Source organism: Barbus barbus (genome assembly GCF_936440315.1).
Source record: "Barbus barbus genome assembly, chromosome: 21".
NCBI classification, from domain to species: domain Eukaryota; kingdom Metazoa; phylum Chordata; class Actinopteri; order Cypriniformes; family Cyprinidae; genus Barbus; species Barbus barbus.
The window spans coordinates 28,645,461-28,666,266 of NC_136749.1; the positions used below are offsets into that span (position 1 = coordinate 28,645,461).

The following is a 20,806-nucleotide window of genomic DNA, read 5'->3' on the forward strand; positions in this document are numbered from 1 at the left end:
CACAGACGAGCACACAATCACACGTACCTTTGATTTCTTTGGTGAATTTGACTCGGTGGGAGTCTGTGAGGGGGCGAGGCTGCTCATCGATGTTGTGGATGTCCAGTACCTCACACATGAACTGAATAACTGGCTGTGCTTTGTAGAAAGCCGTGGCTGACACTGCAAGCCAGAAGAGATGAAAACTGATTAAAACAGTCAAAATTATCATTGAAAATATACTGACTTTTAAAACCTCCTCTGCAGTAAGAAAAAAAAAACATTTATTAGTGGTGTAGCATCGTGATTTGGCATAGGCAAGAACTACACACATTTTCTTTCAGGATATCTGCAGTTTTTAAAATTTAAGACCTTTTTTAGGACTTCAAAACGGTTTAAATTGCCCAAAAATAGATTTCATTTTATTCAAATAAATAGACCATTCAGAAAGTATTTAGAATTTTTTTAAAGTCAAATGTAAATACTTAAGACATTTTTCAATTGGTTTATGTGCTAATATATCGATATATATAGAAATTAGAGGTTGACCGATATTGGATATTGCTGATATTATGATAATATGTTTAAAGAAAGGCAATGAAAACATTGTGGTGATATTAATAAACTCATTGAACTTTAATACAACGTTAAATCATGTTTTTAGTCTTTCCTTCCGGTGATGGGCAGCCCAGAGAAAAGCTACAAAATTTGATGTTAAATTCAATGCCTGATCCAGTATATTGTGTAACCAAAATACCAAAAACGCCCAGCCACAATTAAATAAAAAATAAAAAAAGAATTTATGCATAAGGACTTTTAATTATAAACAAGCTTAAAATGACTGGGACTCTTTCATTTGAAAGGTCTACGCATCAATAATGCCAAAAAAATCAGGGAGATAAAATTTCTTCAATATATTACAATATAAAAACCATAACGTAAACATTGTCATAATCAGGGCTTGACGTTTTTTCTTCCCCCAAGGAGCACATATGCTCTTACATTTAAAAAGTTGCATAGAAAAACTTTAGGGGCGCAATGAAAACTCATTAAATTATTTTATTAGACTGCAAACAGTATACTAGGTTTTTAAATATTTATGCTTCAAACTGTAATGGTGCGTTCACACCGGACGCGACTTGCGCGAATAAATCGCGCTATTCGCGCGTAGTTGGACGCGTGAACATTTTGGGTTTACTCGCTTCATTCGCGCGTGAAATTCGCTTCATTCACGCGTGAAATTCGCTTCATTCGCGCGTGAAATTCACTGCACAACAGACGCGAATTCGCATCATGGGCGGGGCTTCTGCCAGGCGTACAGGTATGACTGCCACAGAGAGCATATGTATAGAATTTGGCAAATAAAATCACCTTTATGTGCTATGGAAACACTGGACGTGTGTATTTCAGCCGAGAATGTAGTCGTTTAAAACTCAAATCTGCGGTTTATTTATAAAAACAGCCCCTATTTGAAAATGTGCTTCGCCGATTTCGGAGCCGTGAGCTCCAGGCGATCACCGGACGCTCGTGCTCATGTATGCCGAAGAGAGGAGCATAACCTCGGCTAGTCCTTCTGACATTTGCCGCTGGCTCTGATGTCTCTGTAGTGGATAAACATAAGATGTCCTTTATTGTTGTTTTGATTTCTGCCTCCGCTCTTAATCACGTCACTACTAGAGCAAGCTCCTGATTGGTTGGCGCGGCGCGAAATATCCGCCAAAGTTCAGATTTTTCAACTTGCGCGATTCGCGCGAATCTCGCCTCCGAATCTCGCGCGTCAAACGCTCGAAACGCTCAATTCGCGCGAATCGCACCGCAGGATGTCTAATCGCGTCTTTGCATTGACTTAACATGTAAATCACTCGCGCTTAACGCTTCATTCGCGTCTGGTGTGAACGCACCATTAGTAAAAAAATAATGTAATTATAAGCCTAAATTAAACTGTATAAACTACATAGACTTTTTGTTATACCATGTAAAACTTATGACCTTACATTTTACTGAAAATTATATTTCAAGACTTTAAGTACCTGTAATATGAAATGTAAAAATCAACATAAAACAAAGATGCAATGTGGCTTGTATTCCACAGGCGAGTGGATCAACACACGACTGTCCACTCTTACAAGTTATTGTTGCTTGCTGGGTGTAATACAGCTGTAGGTTATATTTATCTTTTACTCCCATTTTCTAATTGAACTTTACAAAACTTTTATCATGCTGAAATATCAGGAGCAATCTAGATGTTGCTCTTTATTAGTCCTGTGAGAAAACATCTACATAAATGTTGACGTGAACTCAAAGCCAATGTGTTCGCGCTCTTCCTGAGCCCCATTCACTCCATTATAAGTGTTACAATGAGCCAGTGAAAGGAGAGACTATTTCAGACGGTTGGACTTTTCCCTGCTCTTTAGTGCGGAGGGGAAGGAGCAGCCGGCGCAACCAATTGAATTGTGGGAGTCTGAGAGAGCGGGAAAACACACAGACAGAGGGACACACAACTGGTGAACTTGGTCAGAGAGAAAGAGACTCATTTAACGCCCCCCTTCAATCAAACAAACCCCCACCCACCACCTTTCAGCCCTTCATCTCCCCAGCAACAGCGTGAGCGGTTCCCACACTCTGTGCTAACACGCATGCTAAACTCAAACAGTGCACACCATCAATGTTGAGCATCATCTTCCACATGGCCGGCCGAACAGACTGGTGGAAGCCGAACCAGACCTCTCTGCCTCCACCCAGAGGATGGTCGTAGCCCTCCGGGGCAGAGAAGAACGAGCGGCCCACGGGTGTGTACCTGGGAGAAACAACACAGACAGCAAAATGGGGTTTAAAATGATGTATTTTACAAGGGATTCAGTATCACCTTCAAGTATCACTCAAGTATGCAGGTTTTTGTTGCAGTGAAGCCGTTTCACTCAGAAATACATTACTTCAAAAGAAAGCTATATTGCTGCCCAAGGCTGCATTTATTTGATCAAAAATACAATGACGTCAAGCAACCACTAAAACAACCAATCGAAAAGCTATTTCTAAGAAAACTCAACAGTTGGCATTAAATCAAAACTGAAAACTAAAATAAAAAATTACTGGAAAAAAACAACAACAAATAAAAATGAAAAGCTAAATCTAAAAGAAAAGAAAAACACTTATTTTCTTTATGCGTGTTACTATGAAAGGATTGCTGGTGCATTTATTTTTTTTCGTAATCTTTAATCAAAATTTGCTCTTCTTGTGATATGTTCACTTGACGTCTATGAAGTATGCAGGTTTTTGCTGTAGTTCAACATTATTAACAGACAGCCATTTCACTCAGAAATACTGTACTTCAAAAGAAGGCTCTTATGCAGCCCAAAACTGCATTTGATCAAAAATACAGTAAAATTGTGAATTATCATCACAGTTTAAAACAACTGTTTTCTATGTGAATATATAGTAAAATGTAATTTATTTCGTGATGCAAAGCTGAATTTTCAGAATCATTACTCTAGTCTTCAGTGTCTCAGAAATATTCTAATATGCTGATTTGCTGCTAAAGAAACATTTCTGGTTACTAACGTTGAAAACAGTTGTGCGGCTTCATAATTTTGTGGAAACTGTGATACATTTCATTTTTTAGGATTCTTTGATGAATAGAAAGTTTATTAAAAGAACAGCATTCATCTGAAGTAGAATCTTTTGTGACATTATAAGTGTCACTACTGACCAATTTTATGCTGAAAATAACTATTAGGCTAATCTCATAAAAAAATAATGCCATTTCCTCCACTTCATGCCGACTTTAAGCATCATTTGTTTCAACAAGCCACTTGCTTGCATATTTTGATTAAATAGTTCTGGGGTCCCTGTATATATATTTATTTAATCCCATGTCAGCAACTTAGGCTATTTTCATGGCAAAAACAATTAAAAAAATACAAGTGTAACAAATACAATAAAACCCAGCAAACAAACAAACAAAAAGTTAGGGGTCCCTGTATAACTATAAAAATATATTATTTGAGCTATAAATGCAGGAGAGTCAGGGTCACCAGCTGATGTTTATCTGGGACTCACTTCATGGAGGGTAGATGGCGTAGCACCACGTCCACAGCGTGAACTGGGTTGGTGCTGATTGGCTTGTCCAGCTCCAGCGGCTCTGGCATACTGCGACCGGTTAGTACCTCGTGCAACAGGTGCCAGCTCACCAGGGACACAAATTTAATACTGACTTTAAAGGGTCGGTCTTTACCCCCCTCCCCTGGCAGCGTAACGTCCAGATCCACCTGTGGACACACAACAAGGAGTAGTGCAACAATACACCATGCTCATTTGCAAAACAGGCCTGATATTACCTAATTTGAGTTCAGTTATATATTATATACATGTCCCAGTTTTAATACCCTTTTAAAACATCAAAGCAGTCAAATATCATATATATATATATATATATAGTGCATACGTCAACATTTGAAGTGGATTTTGGTTTTAGGACAACTTTGATGAACATACTAAATTAACTAAAACTAAATATACTAAAAACTTAAACAATGCAGACATATTAAAAAACCTAATAAAAATTATACTAAAACAACACTATCAATCATTTTAACTAATATATATGCAATTTTGGTGGCAATATACAATTGAGGAACTTTGTGGATATGTTTTATTGTGCAATTTTTCTACAGAATGTGTCACTGGATAACAATTTGCGCACCTACAATGTATCCTAGGTGGGTGTCTCACTATGTTTGAGTTCGCTTACCCCCGCAGGCGCCACAGGCAATGGGTTGGCGGTGTAGAGGCTTTTCTTCCCATCATAAACTGGCCTTCGATCCCCAAAGATGGTGACTTTAAAGTGCTGCACCATGGAGTCCACAACCTCCCTGCAGAGACAGTGCTCATCAGGAGGAGTCTAAAGACTCATCAGCTTTGAGCAATTCTCCCACACAGCCTACCTGTTCACACGGCGTGGACACTTCTCAGGCTTGATGTCCACCTCATACAGGTAGACGTCCATCTTGGGGATCTCCACCTGGAAGCAGTTGGCCAGCAGCTTGATGGGTTTCCCCACGGTGCCATAGCCGGGCCTCCGTGGCACGGAGAACAGGGCCTGGGCCCCAACGGCTCCTGAAAGGGACAGAGCAACAAAATGTTACATACTCTTGCATTTGCACCAAACAGTAACATCACTGGCGAGGCGAGGTTCAAAACAACAACAGCGCAAAATGAAACTAGATGGTTCAAAGCCAAATCACTCCCACTACATAATGAATGAGTGCCTGATGCAACACACATTCAGCTGACGGACATCCCGTTTCTATTTTTGTTGCACTGCTACTTCAACCTGCCTTTTATTTATAAATATCAGTGTGTGTGAATTGACTAATGCTATTTTTTATATTAGATATTTAAATATTAAAATAATTGTATTACATATTTAAAGAAAAATTAATTTAATAATGTAATAATTTAAATAATAATAATTATTATTATTATATAAATGTATATAATATTACATAAATAAATTAAAAATAATTAAGTAATAACTGACTAGGTTTGAAAGGGATTGTGGTTTTTCTTGTAAAACTGATAGTGATTTACTTTTAGTTTTAGTTACTTTTTCTTATTTGTAAGTCACTTTGGATAAAAGCGTCTGCTAAATGACTAAAAGTTAACACTCTGTAAATACTCTATACACACCCATTTAAGAAAATACAGAAATTAAATAAAATTGACAAATGCATACAACAACTACATTTCAATAGTAAACGTATAAAGGAAAAAAATAAATAAAATAAAAATAAAAAGCGATACTTATATCCTTTGCCGGTGTCCTAGCCCGGTGGAGTCGCACGGTAGAGTCGATGGTCTTTACACTCTTTACTTTTTACATTTAAATCGCAATAAAAAAAAATCAGGTTTGATGTTATTGTAAGGCTGCACAATTTGTCCAAAAGTTTGTAATTACATATTATTATTATTATTATTATTATATAATCATAATAATAAGTTGTTTTTATTATTTACTATCAGACAAAATAAGAAATATAACTTGTAATATTTCACTGTAAAATAAAAAAAATGACTGTTTAACTGTTGATTCTCTTTTCATTACAATAATAATAATTTATAACAAATACAATTATTTTAAATTAATATATAAAAAAAATATATATAAAACCACTTTCAAATATAGAAAAATATTTTCAAAACTATGGCATAAAATGGCAAAAAAAAAAAAAAAAAGTCAGTGTCAGTTCTCAAGTCAGTGCCAGCTGGCCAGTTCTGAGATCCAGCAGAAAACAGTAAAGAGATGAGGTCTGAAGAGGCTGTGTGCATATGGCAAAGACGAAGCCATTGCTCTGAACAGACTGCTGGTGCCTACAGAGAGATGCTGAACATTTAATACCAACTTCATGACTAAGTTTGACAGTGATTGCAGTTAATGATTCCCTGACTGTGAGACGCCCAGGGCACACTAGCAGATTCACCGCAGACAACTTGCACTCGTGGGCCTTGTGAGAAGAAAAACATTAGAGTTCAGCAACTTTGGGGAGGAGGACGGGGAAAGAAAACACAATAAACAGAAGTGATGGTGATGCTCAATGAATTAAATGTTGCCTCCCTCAGAAATGGGATTTCTTAACCACGAGTCACTTCAGTTCATGTACAAGAGTTGCATTAAAGTGAACCTCACGTCTCACACAGTTACATCTGGCCACACATGCCACTGTTTTTGTGGACATGTCTAATCTCTCACATTCAGTAATGGGCTGAGGCTCGATTGGCCTGGGATTTCAATATTAAATCAATACCTTGATACAAACAGACTAATGAACATGCATGACATGAATATGCATACATCATTGGTCATGGCATTAAATGTAGCATTCAATCACTTGCTCAGCAATGGATGCTCTGCAGTGAATGGGTGCCGTCACCAAACCACTGATAAAAACATTACAATAATCCACAAGTAATCCACACCTCTCCAGATCTAATTTTAAACCATCACTTCTGGCTAAAATATAGTCCATAACCCACAATATTTCTTTATGATGTCATGCTAAATTTCTCCAAATCTGTTTAGATGAAGAAAGAAACTCATCTACATCTTGGACAGCCTAAATTTTCATTTCTGGGTGAATTATTCCTTTAGTTAGAATGCATTTCCAACTCATTCTCAAAATTACAGAACATAAACATGTATTGTAAAGCAAGAGAATAATGATGATAGATAGGCAGATGGATAGATGGTAGGGTGCAACGCTTCTCGGTAAAAAAAAACAAAAAACGAACCGTACAAGCCTCCACACACGGTTCGGCACACACTAGGACCGCGGTTCAACTTAAACCTGACGACGCATCTGTAATATGGTTTGTTATAAATAACAACACATAAAACAAACAGGGTTCACACAAAAATGTCAAAATGCCCGTCTTGGTAAGTATCCTAGCAGACATAGCTGGCTGAACATACTGTATCAGTGCATTCTCTTAAAATGACAGCACTTTATTAATATTAATCATACAGCAACAAGGAAATCACTCACTGCTCTTGAATGAATAGCTTTTGTAACTTTAATAAAAAAAAGATTGATCTTTAATTTATACATAAAATATGCAATGCTATTTTACATTTGATTACTTTATTCAATTTCTGTACCTAAAAACTAATGTTAGACCTACCTAAAAAAAAAATCACTCTTTATTTTATTTGTATCTTTATTGTATTTATTTGTGCTGTTGCTTGTAGTTAGATAGCTTATTCTTATTTTCTTTATTTTATTTGACAGTATAGTTTTTTACCGTGACTCTAAAACCCTGATACAAACCGAACCGTGAGTAAGTTGAACCGTTCCACCCCTAATAGATGGATAGATAGAAAAGATTCATTAACTGATAGAAAAATAATTCATAAAATTTTACAATTGAAAAAATATACATAAAATGTCAAAAGAAAACTTTGGCTTTATATACACAGAATATTATAAAATAAATAAATATATATATATATATATATATATATATATATATATATATATATATATATATATATATATACATACATACATACATACACACACATATATATACACATATATATACATATGTAATAAAGGCTACAAAATAAAAACAACAATAAAAAGCAATATAATACGCCTCTATTTACACTGTGTTTGCTTAAACGGTCCAACATGTTCTGGTTCAACCACTGGTGTAAGTTTGGAGTAGAACCACCTTTTTGTCCAAACAATGGCAGTTTTTGGTAAATCATCATTCATTTTGCAATTGCATTTAATACTAGCAGAAATGAAATGCTTCGCCTTTAAGATGACAGCCCAATGTGTCAAAACACAAGCTGTCTGGCTCCTGCAGCACCGTCTCGTAACGAGATATCAGAAGTTTACTGAAGGTTCAGTCCAGCGTTACCCAGCAAACGGCCAGAGATCTGTCTGAGCTAAACGAATGTCAGGCTGAGAGTGATTCATCCCGTTTGACTCATAACCGCTGATGAAGAGGCCAGTTTTTCAAAGCCGAAGAGAGCAGAGTCACGGTTAAAAAAAAAAAAAAAGAATCATTCAGAGAACCTGGCGAGGGTCAGACTGAATCATTAGCTGCGGTGTTTAATAGAGCGCAACCGCCGGCTTCCAGGAGTAAAAACCTAGCAGAGAAATTGATTTTTAGCGAAAACGTATAAACCCTTCAAGACAAACCTAACGTGAAGAGGCTGCGCTACAAAATAATCATTATTCATCTGGCTTTATGATCTGTCATTTTTATTCTCATCAAAACTAAATATATATTATACAGAACTGTTTTTTTTTTGGTGTTTGTTTTTTAGAAATTAATGTTTATTCAGCAAGGACATATTATATTGATCAAAAGTGACAGTAAAGACATTTATAACGTTAAAAAATATTATATTATATTAATATTATATATTCTTTTGAACTTTTTATTCTTAAGAAAGAATCCTGAAAAAGCTATCATGGTTTCCACAAAAATACGAAGCAGTAATTATTTACTTAATAAAGAATCAGAATAAAAATGGATTTAAAATGTTAAGAATAAAAGAGGAAGATTGAGTGCAAATTAAATATATTTTAATTTATATATTATGTTTTTTGAGCAGCAAATAAGCATTTTAAAATGATTTCAAGGATCATAAATTAAATGACAAATAATCAAATTACAACCAGAATATATATAATTATAATTAACAAATGCTAAATTATTTTAAATTGTAATAATATTTCACAATATAACTATTTTTAATCAAATAAATCTTGGTGAGAAGTGACTTCTTTAAATGTTACCCCAAAGTTCAATATGCCAACACAATAATTAATAACTAAAAACTGATGTATTCCAAAAACATTTGATTTGAAAAGTCCAAAGTTTTTAAATATACAGTGACATTGTATATGTAATATTTGCAATCAGTTAAAATCATATAGCGAAGGCTTATATTAAATTTCCTAATTGTCTAATAAACCTGAATTGTGCATTACAACTATTGCTGGTTCTTTGATAAATTGCTTTGTTCCTTTTTTGTAAGTTGCTTTGGATCATTCTAAATACTAAAACGTAAATAACTGAAAATGCTTTGATTTAGACTATAGAAAAATACTTCCGGAAGCAAGTCAGCTGCAAAAGTGAGCGCTTGCTGTTGCATGGCTGCTCTGTCAGGAAGTTGAATCTCTTTTTTTACCTGGTGGGCCTCTTACAGCAGACACAGGTCAGTCTGAGAGACCCCAGCCTTTCACACGCAGCCAGACGAACAGGGGGGTCTGAAACCCCAGACGACTGCGTCTTTGTCATGGAAATCTCCCTGCCTCACGCAGACCGATAACGATTGGATTTTACGCCGAACGCAGACCCGCGGATGTCTGCGCACGCTCTGCCGGACACATTTGGATTCAGACCCAGGCTTGAGGGAGTGACGGGGATCTTGGGAAATTTGTGAGCCGCGCACGGAGGGGGGTGGAAGAGGGGGCAGCGAGGCCAGAGGACGCCGCTTTTCATCCTCCGCACATGCAACCACACACTGTACTCTACAAATGAGTCATTACGCCACACTTCCTTGACTCTGGTCTCAGGGCAGAGCTTACTTTCCCACCGCCGCCCACTCGCAAGCATACGTGCAGTGCGCACTCGCTCACTCACTACAGCGTCATCTCTGTTGAGAGGGAAACGTAGCCAAGCGCCAAGGCCACGCAGATAAAGGAGGGAGAGAAAGCAAGAATGAAATGCGCAGAGATCAGAACAGGCCTGTTGTAAGAAATCGTCACTCATATCAGCTTTTGTGCACACTGGACGTCAAACGCAGCAGTATTCTGATACGAAAAACACACCAGTCTAGAATGAGTAGAACCGACTGTTTCTTATGAACTATTAACTTGATAATACTACATTCAAAATATTTTACACTTTTCATAATAACAAAAGATCAATATTTAATGCAATATTTATATTACAAAATAATTTATATGATTATAAAATTCTTAATTTTACAGTGCAAGGGTATTATAGTAGTAATATTTCTTCATGTTAACAACAATAATAAAAATACACTTGTACTGTAAAATAAATTAATTTCATAATTATATAAATTCATTTTAATATTAATGTTATATTAATTCTAATAATTGTTAAATATAATTAGCAACACAGATTTTTAAAATTAATAATAATAATAATAATAATCATCATGAATTTGTTAATAAGACCAGCAATTTGAATAATTAATTCTTTATTTTTGCTATTTTTATTATTGCATTCAAATTGTTTGGCTTGGTCACTGAAATGGGGTTGAAAAAGTGCACTTTTTCTCTGAAAGTGCACCTGATTGATGCATTTAACTTTAAAATGTACAAAATGTTAAACATTTATGTTACATTTATTTTTATTTACAGGTTTACTTGAGCACTTGATACATACTCAGATCTCCAATAACACAATATCAGCCTAACCTATGCATTTACCTACATATCACTAGTCACGGTTAGCGGTCACCATGTTCTGAAAACATCAGTTCATCGGAAATTGCTTTGTAATTTCAACATCCTGTCATCAAAATGCCTGTAAAATTTGGGCAGAGACAGTCTGCTTTTGGCATGCTACGAACCCAAAAAGCTTGATTTATTTGTATGCCTACAAAGAAGACAAAAACACCTGATATAAAAATAAAAAGCCCAAAACATCATAAGTGTGGAGAAAGCTGCCTGGGAGAGGTGGGCCGTGGAGTGATTAGATTACTCCAATCTCTGCTCCTTACTGCTGCCAAAAGCATCGCTGTCCTCAGGTGACCCATAAACAGGGACTAAAGTGGGCAAGAAGCGAGCACGTGGTGACCATGGAGACACTCATTATGGCATCAGATGCAGCCTGTAATTTTAGAAGGACAACGATAAACCAAGATATAAACGAAAAAATATTAATATTCCTAAAAGGTGAGTGTGATTAAGAGCAAGTCATCATTCAGCTGAGCTGCTCTGGTGCAGGCGGTTCCTCTGAATCATTAATGCAAGAGCTCATTCACACTGAGCTGAAAGCTGCAAGCTCCTACAGCAACAGCAGCGTCTGGCTGTTTGCACAGTAACACCGAAAGATCTGTTAACTAAAACTAGGAAAAATTGCTTTTGGGAATTTAAATAAATATATTAAATATAAATTAAATTACAATAAAAATAAAGCTATATAAAAATATTTTAAAAACAAAAAAAAAGTCAAACTAAATTACTAAAACGAAAACCGAAAATATATATAAAAAAAAAATTAATTTGAAAAATGAAGTAAGTTTGAAGTACTAAAATTACTAAAAGCTAAAATAAAGAGTTATATGGTTATATAGTTATACAATACAAAAATCACATAACAAAATTACTAAACTGTAAACATTCAAATGAAAACTGAAAATATTAAAAAGAAAGAAAGAGAGCAACTACCTGAAATAAGTTTAAGTACTAAAAGTAGAAGTGAAATTAAAAATGAACACTGAAAAAAAAACAGCACATAAAATTAGTAAAACTCAAATTAAAATACAAATCTGAAAATATACTTAAACAAATGAAAATTTAAATGTTGCCTATAACTAACTGAACTAAACTAATTTCAGTGCTAAAATTGCTAAAAGTAAAACTATAAAAATACTAAAACACACCCTAAGCATGAGAAATTTTGCTTTGATTAAAAAACAAAAACACACGTTGAAAAGATTGCCAGGAGAAATTCACAACTAACTACACTAACTGCTGACCAGCCAATCTGGTCAGTTTCCAGACATCCAGCGACAAATGCAGTACTGTATTCTGAGCTCTCTACCTCTCTAGCACACTACAGCAAACACACACACACACACACACACACACACAATACAGCTGTTGTGAGTCTAATCCACAGAGGCTTGGGTTGTGGGAACGGGCCGAGGGCTCGGCGGTACGACACAATGGCGTCAGTCATGGCAACGGGTTAAGATGCACTGAGTGACAGAACAGCATGGGAAGTTGGAGCGTGTGTGTCAATGCGTGTGTACAGTTGGCAAACCGGCCGACACAGTAACTCAGGTTGCAGCCATCAAACAGCTCTTGCTAAGGTAAAGATGTAGCCTTTGAAAGATACAGTAATCCGGAGATTACATGGAGATAAGAGCGAAAGCAAAGGCCAGATTTCTGTCTGAACTGCACAGCTGTAGGGTTGGGCACTATAACTAAAAAATATGAAATATTATTCTCATTATCTGCTCTGAAAAGGCTTAAATGTTGATTTATGTGATCAACATTTTGACCAATTCTAGTTCATTCAGATTCTAATCTTCTTTTTAAGATGGAAGATTCTTTTAGTACAGCTGGAAAAAATGCTATTCTTACTGCATTACCAAATAATCAGATCATTTAAGATTTCAACAAACAGATACAACAAAATACAATCCCTCAGATTCAAAAAGACTTTCACTCTCTCTTATAGGTGACATAAAAACATCAAGTTAAATGTGTTATACATTTCAAACAGTTGTATAAAATACCTCCGATTACTCAAAATGTGCATCTTTAACTACACATTGTTATGGATCTATGGTTTCTGTGAGGTAGAAAATGCAGACACAGTCCTGTCATAAAAAATGGATTTTACAGTGAAATGTTACAGAATTTGGCAAATTTTGGAATTAAAAAAAAAAAAAAAAAAAAACTTTTACTAGGTTTTATTTATTGATATTTTCATTTCATCATTACAAAATATTGATTAAACTGGTAAAGTTCTATAAATTCGTTTGATTTCTAGCTCCATCATAACATAAAATACGGAATTCAGAAAAATTACAAAAAAAAAAAAAAAAAAAAAAAAAAAAAAAAAAAAAGGTAAACTGCAACTTTCTCCTCACAATTCTGCCTTTTTTTTTTTTTTTTTTTTACAATTTTGAAAATAAATTCCTCAAATAAACAGATATTAACGTATTTTAGGAGAAAAAAAGAGACAATTTAAAATAAAGATATAAATTGAGATATAAACTCACAATTGCAAGGAAGTAAGTCAGTTCATACATCTCACAATTCTGGCAAAGTCAAGGGGGGAAAAAAAACTAATTGTACCATATAAACTTGCAAGAAAACAAGAATTGTGAGAAAGTGACAATTTATAAACCTTCAAACAAGCTTCAATAAATTGTTTCTTTTTATTATTAAAATTAATTCAATTCCAAATTTAACACTGAGCATCAAGTAATATAAAGCAGTAACAGCAAATCATTTTAAAAACAAATATGATGAAGGCAATAACCTGAAGTTTAGTAAGTCAAATTAATTCAGTAACTGCTTCAACTACTTTAAAATTGTTTTTGATTCACTAAAAATAACTAACTCAATAGAATCAGCAGCTACGATAAGGACACCGTGGACGCTGGCAAAGCAGGGGTGTTGGGGTTCTGCAGGGACAGACGCTGGCCAATATTTGCCAAGGTACATGGCAGAGGAAAACAGCCTGAACACTGACCACACCAAGAGAGTTTCTGATGAATAAGATCCATTCTGGCTAGAGATTCCACCAGAGCGAGGTGAAAGGCACCCTGTGTAGTTAACAGGCTTAGTTTGCTACAAGCACAGCGAGAAACAGACAAATTATCAAGCAGAAAAGAATCAATTAAGCAAAGGTATCTGAAAAGTCATCTGAACCAGATAGGAGACTCAGAGGTCTAGTCTAGGTCAAGCTTCGTCCCTTTCTCTCCTCTTATGGTATAAACTCCCTCCTCAGAGCCTCTTTGCCTTCCCCCAACTAACCTTCGAAGAAAAAAAGGCCCTAAAGGCCATAGAGGGCCCCATGCACACAGAGAGATCGCTACGCCTCCATACGTAACTGCCATGCAAATATTCCCCAGGCCGACAACACACTCCAGAGGGCCCTAAAACCTCTTCTTCATCCATCTTTTTCTACTTAATTTACAGCCTGCACACTTTCAAGCTGCATATCCACCCGTGATGCTGAACACAATGCATTGCAGTGTCTCAGCAGTGAAAATGAAAGGCATCACATTCTTGGGCTATGATGGGTCATAGTGACTGTGCAGTGCACGTGGTGAACAGGCCTGGCCAATATAAAACAATGCACTATCATGAGCATTCAACGATTGCTTTTTAATTGACTATAGGCCTCTTAAAAATTAGAGATGCACGGATTATTATAAGGGCACAATAATATGCAGCAATATTTAAAATCATAAGCAAAACAATACATTTGGTAATTCATCGTTTTATTTATGCTTTTTCACACAATTAAAACAAAATCATTTAGATTAAGATTAACCACAATCTTGACTACATGAAAGTTCAGTTGAAATTGTGGTTAAAAAAAAAAATTATAATAATAAATATATTTTAATAATTAACCAATATCATTAATCAATAAGCTCTGAAGCTTGCTTTACAAAACTATAATAATGCATTTAAAAAAAAAAAAAAAAAAAAAAAAAAAAAAAAAAAGGGGAATATGAATATAAAAGCTGAACTGATAACTAATGTTTAATTTAGGGAAAAACTGTTTAAAAAGCAAATATATTGACATTGACAGACAGCGCTGGCAGCCCCCAAACTATTTCACCATCACACTGGGCCCCCCAAAAAAACCTTCACTATATTGGCTATCCACAATGCCGGTTTAAGGCAAACTGCACTCACCATAGAAACCACACATAGAATGTCATCAGATTATGGGCAACGGGAGGAGATCGAGGGACTTTTGTTGAAACAAAGGATGTAACTCTTCCTCTGCTTTGGCACTGCCATCAAACAAACAGCGGCAATCAAAAGTCAATGCAGCACGCTGTGGCACAACAGCACAACTACTGGGAAAAGCTGGGCACTTTGATCATTAAGTGACTTCATGCTCTCTCGAAAGGTTCGAAAAACAGTTTATACAATCTGCGCTGGAAAAGAACATCATTTTGGCTTGTACCCACCCACCTGTAGTATTACCGTGAAATGAGACACGACGGGGGCTTCCCCTCAACAGGGGCCCTTCTTAGATTGGTGACAGGAAACATCTGGTGTTATTAAACACCTCGAGCCATACCATATTTAACATCAAACCTAATAAAACCGCACAGGTTAGGTCTCTTCGCGGTCACTGGCCACTTCCCACAGCACAGATGTACAGACTCACAGGGACAGAATCACAGAATCCAGTCAGAAAAATGGAATTTACAATATAGCACGGAATGTCATGTAATTTGTCAGATTTTGGATAGATAAATGTCTTAAACTGTCAGAAATAAAAGTTTGGTTTAACTTGATGAGACAGAAATATATTATTGTAGAGTAGGATGTACAAACAGACAAACAAACATGGAATTTGGGAAAAAAATAAATCAGATTTCAAAGGGCCCTAAAAATGCAATTGTTGTTAAACTTTTAATTAATTGTTAAATTGTATAAGTTTCAAGATTTTAATTAGACATGTTTTTTCATCAATAAACTTAAATTAAGCATTAAAACAGAATCCAGATTTTAAGCAGAAGAAAATTGAATCCAGAACAAAATCTAAAATGGAAAAAAATAAATACCACCTTAATAAATTGTTGTTAAATTGTATCATTTTTATGATTTCAATTCATTAGACATGCTTTTTGAGTGATACAATTTTATCTAACCATTAAAACAGAATCCAGAAAAATCCAAATGGGAAAAAAATTAAAAATTAGATTTAATTTTTTCTCTGAATTCATTCAATGGAATTTGTGGAAAAAAAACTAAAACAAATTTCATAGGGCCCTAAAATTAATATTTTGTTACTTTTTAATAAATTATAGTTAAATTGTACACATTTCATGATTTCATTAGACATGCTTTTTGGTGAATACTATTTAATTGATCTATTAAAGTGAATCCAGAAAATAGAAAAACATAATTTGGGAAGAATAAATCAGATTTCATAGGGCCCTTTAGGCTGCCAATTACGTTGAAAACTACTCAGGGGCCAAACCAAACAAACAAAACAACAACAACAACATATCAATCAACCACTGTACCCCAAAGGCACATTATTTTATACAATCTTGAAAAAGCCTTATTACAGCACAGAACCACTGAACATGTTCTAAGGGAAAATCCAATGCGCAAGATAGCCTCTCTTCACAAAGCCCCTTCAGGTGGGGGTATTCCATAGGTGACACACAATGCAGACCCCTGAAATATCACCTTATTAGTCAACACAGAACAAGTATCAGTCAAGAAAACAGCCACAAGCAAAAAGGATTACACAACTTTGGGGAAGTGCACTTAAAAATGGGAAATTTGCCAGTGATGAACTTCTGATCTTGATGTCAGTGAGGTTACGAGGGGTCACTCGTCTGACCTGATCCTAACCCACTTACTGCAAACCACCCCCATCATGTCTGACCAGTGCTTCATCACATCACAAAATGACTCATAGTCAGCCATTAAAAATGCCCACGATGAGGCACAATAAGATAATTGCTCTGATCTAAACCACACTCCAAGACATGTAGGAAGAACAGTACAAACATGAACTCAGTATTTCACAGAAACGCTTGACTATGGTACAGTCAAGCAGTCCTAATGGAAAAGATTGAGAGACACTTAAAAGCAGAAATGGACCCATCCTGGCTTTTCACGACCAACAGGATAATGTTAGTGTCTGATGACCTTCAGTTTTTGACACAATAATGGCTAAATAATCGTTAGGACATAATTGAAACATCTAAACATTTAAATCACAATTAAAACACAAAACATGAATTCTCATTTTATAAAAGGTGAAGTTATTATCCAAATAACACATTAAATACATTTCTGAAAAATAGTTTTAAGTCAAAGGTAAAAATACTGGTCAAACCGATTATTGTTCTAACCGTGGTAAATGGATTTCCACATATTAAACAACAAATACCCATCAAAGTCAAATTCACACTGAATTACTAATGAATCATTCAGACCAATTTGTGGATAGTTTTGACAAAGCAAGAGACACAAAATAGCATAATTAGACCTCACTATGGCTTGCCATCTATACCGAGACATTAAATAATTTAAAGTAATCATAAATAGAAAAAATATTCACAATCACTACAAAAAGTCCAAGATTTGATCCATTTTCATGATATTTCCAGGCCTGTGAAACAGTGTTAAATTTCCCAGATATTTCTAGGCTTTCCATGAGGACTCAATAATACTTCAAACATAAATAATTTTGAAAGGTTTTATATAAACAAGATGTTCACAACGAAGACAAAGTTGTGAGAGTTTGTGGTTGTCATTGCTTATAGATGTCAAATACAGATGCTGGTTTAATAGTTCAATTAAGTTTGCAGCACAAACACCTGCTCAGCAGCATACATACATGTTTTAAAATTATATGTATATAATATTATATACTGTAACATTTAATACATGTCAAGATAGTACAAATGTGGCTCTGAAACACAAAACCAGTCATAAGTACTGTATATTTGTAGCAACAGCCAACAATATATGCAAAAATTATTAAGTGAATATCATGAAGATATTTAGTAAATTTCATACCATAAATATATCAAAACTTAGTTGTTAATTAGTTTATAATTAGCAATACGCATGGCTAAGAACTTCATTTGGACAACTTTAAAGGCAATTTTCTCAATATTTTGCACTCTCAGATTCCAGATTTTCAAATAGTTGTATCTCGATCAAATATTGTCCTATCATAACAAACCATACATCGATTATTTATTCAGCTTTCATATGATGTATAAATCTCAATTTCGAACAAATTGACCCTTATGACTGGTTTTGTGGTCCAGGGTCACAAATATGCATCCATTCAATCCCTCGCCATGACTTTGCAAACAGCCAGATGTGCTCAAAAGACCCAAAACCACACACACCTGTAGTTCCGATTTCCATTCATGAGGTCTCTGTCCGGTTCCGTCCCCGGCTCGCAGTACACGAACTTCAGAAACTCTACGGTTCCGTTAACCCAATGCGAGCGTCTCCTCCCGGTTTCAGGGCTCCTAATCCAGCGTCCCAGCAGCTCGTATATCAGAGGAGAGGGAGGTTCGGTGGCTCCAACTATCCGGTCTGGATTTTCTGGTTCGGTTGACAGATTGACGTGACGGCCAGCTAGCCAGCCAGCTAAGACAAGAAGTTCCCCTGAATACAGTCCCGAATCGTTGTTTCTGTGACGGCGACGCCTTCAGAAACGCGTCTTTGGAAAGACCGAGGCGGTTTATTGAGGTGTTATGACGTTATAGCGAGTAAAAGTCAACTTATGTCGCCTCCGCTCTTCGACACAGCTAGCCTGCTACTGCTAGTGGCCAGGCTAACCAGCTAAGCTACATTCCCATCTCTGAGGGAAAAAATCCGCGAAAGTCCCCGATCCTCCATGAATTCCGTCCTCGGAGCTCGAGGCTTTTCGATGGCGCGTACTCCTTTCGTTTTACGCCGGCGGTGACACGAAATAAGTTGGGAGTTGAACTCTCTCGCAGGGTTTCTCTGACACTCGGAGCCTCTGCGAGACTCGCTTCAGCTAAATATGGAGCGTCTGATCCTCCGCGAGCGCGACGCACTGACCTGCCGCGAGAGCCGCGCGCTGATTGGCTGCGAGAGGAAACTCAAGCACGCGAGGGAAGGGACGGGGTTTGAGGCAGCCTCATGACCATCATCACCATCAACTTATTAGGCCTCATTCATCTTCGTAAAATCATTCTTAACTAAACTGTAGCATTCAATTCAGTGCAATAACTCACGCAAGAATGAATACTGATATGGTATGGTATGAATTATGGTATCCATTTAATAAAACAGAATAGATAAGAGTGATTTTACAAAGGATGCATGAAAACGTCATTGATTAAAGTCAACATGAAATCAAAATTAACCACAATCCTTTTCCTGGTCTAATGAAGCATGCATTAATCGGTGCATGTTATTCCAAAGAAAAACATGGGCATCATTTATCAACATTTAAAAATGTGCTTTTTCAATTGAAATCTGGTTTCTGTTCGAAATGTTGCATTTTGGAAGTAAATGGGTTGTAAATGCATGCTACATCAATAGAATTAGATGTATGAATAACAAATGATGCCCAGGATTCATCCAATGATGGACAAAAGACTGTCACTGCAAAAAGCAGTAAATAATGAAATACAGTTGTATATTTTAACCCCAGACCCCCTCACATCTGAAAACAGGACTCAACACAGTATTTAATAAAAAACAACTTTTATTTTCTTTAAAAAATAATCGTCCCGAACAAAGTCCTCTCACTATTACATACAGAGCCAAAATGACTTGCTTATGTGTTCATTCATTGAATCTACTGGGAAGTGCTATGATACAGACTGTTCTTTATCAGTGGCTTAATATTGCTTAAACATTGAGGTCGGGTGAAGTTCACTCTCCAATTACTCCATCACACACCTCCATCTTCTTCATCACCCATGAGGTGCTGTGGCTTCTGAGAGTCAAGTACTGCATCAGAATATTTAGTCTAGGACAGACCGGATCAATATTGTACAGTGGGCATCAATAAAAATCACCTTGTTGGCTTGGTAAAACCTAATATATAAAGGCATGTCTTTGTATACATTTCATAAATGCGAGTTAAAATAACACATGGTCAACCGTTACATTAAAATCCCTTTGAATTTCAACAAACCGTTTTAGGTGCTTTGAGGAGAGTCTTTCAACAACACCACCTTGTGGAGCCTCTTAGCCACTTTTTATAGCAGTAAAAGGTTTCCTTAAAGGGTAAGTTCACCAAAAAATGAAAACTCTGTCATTATTTATTCACCCTATGAAGTGTTATTTGTATGCAGCTGTGGAAACAAAAAAATCCAGATTCGTAATGACAGCTTTTTCATTTTAAGGCAAACGGGTGAGAAAGTATGGCATCAAATGTTAGTACGGGGGCTCAGTCTTAATATGATTACTAAGAGGCTCCAGTTACAACACCAACTCAGTTTAAACATGCATTTCATACATCGACCATATGACATGACTGCATGGCATAATGCTCCCCTAACCTGCGGAAAAGGCGTTTTCCGGCATGCCCACATGCTCGCTGCACCGACGGGCGTCAGGCGAGGGTAAAAGGTGCAATGATACTGGCAAGTGTTAAATGTGCTTGTTGTTGGGAAGGGAATGTGGCAGTGTTACCAACTGCACGTTTGCAAACAATGCAGAACCACTATGACGTGTGGTGATGCGACCCAACGGCCTTCAGGAGCCTGTGTGGGAGAGAGGACAGGCTCACTATATACAAACAGCTATTCCTGCATTGTTCGAGCTCCCGGCATCTCATTCTCTTCCATCATCTTAAACATGACGTGCGCTTTTCTTAATGACTGCTCTCA

General features: G+C 36.2%; 1 protein-coding gene across 2 annotated transcripts in view; it reads right to left on the reverse strand.

Annotated features, from left to right (window-relative positions):
- Positions 1-18,995, reverse strand: part of ago3a (argonaute RISC catalytic component 3a) — a 33,789-nt gene extending 14,794 nt beyond the window's left edge. For both annotated transcript variants that reach the window (XM_079445662.1, XM_079445661.1), the window contains exons 1-6: positions 18,338-18,995; positions 4,920-5,091; positions 4,727-4,847; positions 4,036-4,244; positions 2,640-2,776; positions 28-162 (exon numbers count right to left, since the gene is read on the reverse strand). In XM_079445662.1, the coding sequence (XP_079301788.1) occupies positions 28-162; positions 2,640-2,776; positions 4,036-4,244; positions 4,727-4,847; positions 4,920-5,091; positions 18,338-18,356 (793 nt within the window). In that variant the 5' untranslated portion in view covers positions 18,357-18,995. The remainder of the gene's footprint in view (positions 1-27; positions 163-2,639; positions 2,777-4,035; positions 4,245-4,726; positions 4,848-4,919; positions 5,092-18,337) is intronic.
- Between the last annotated feature and the right edge of the window lie 1,811 nt (positions 18,996-20,806).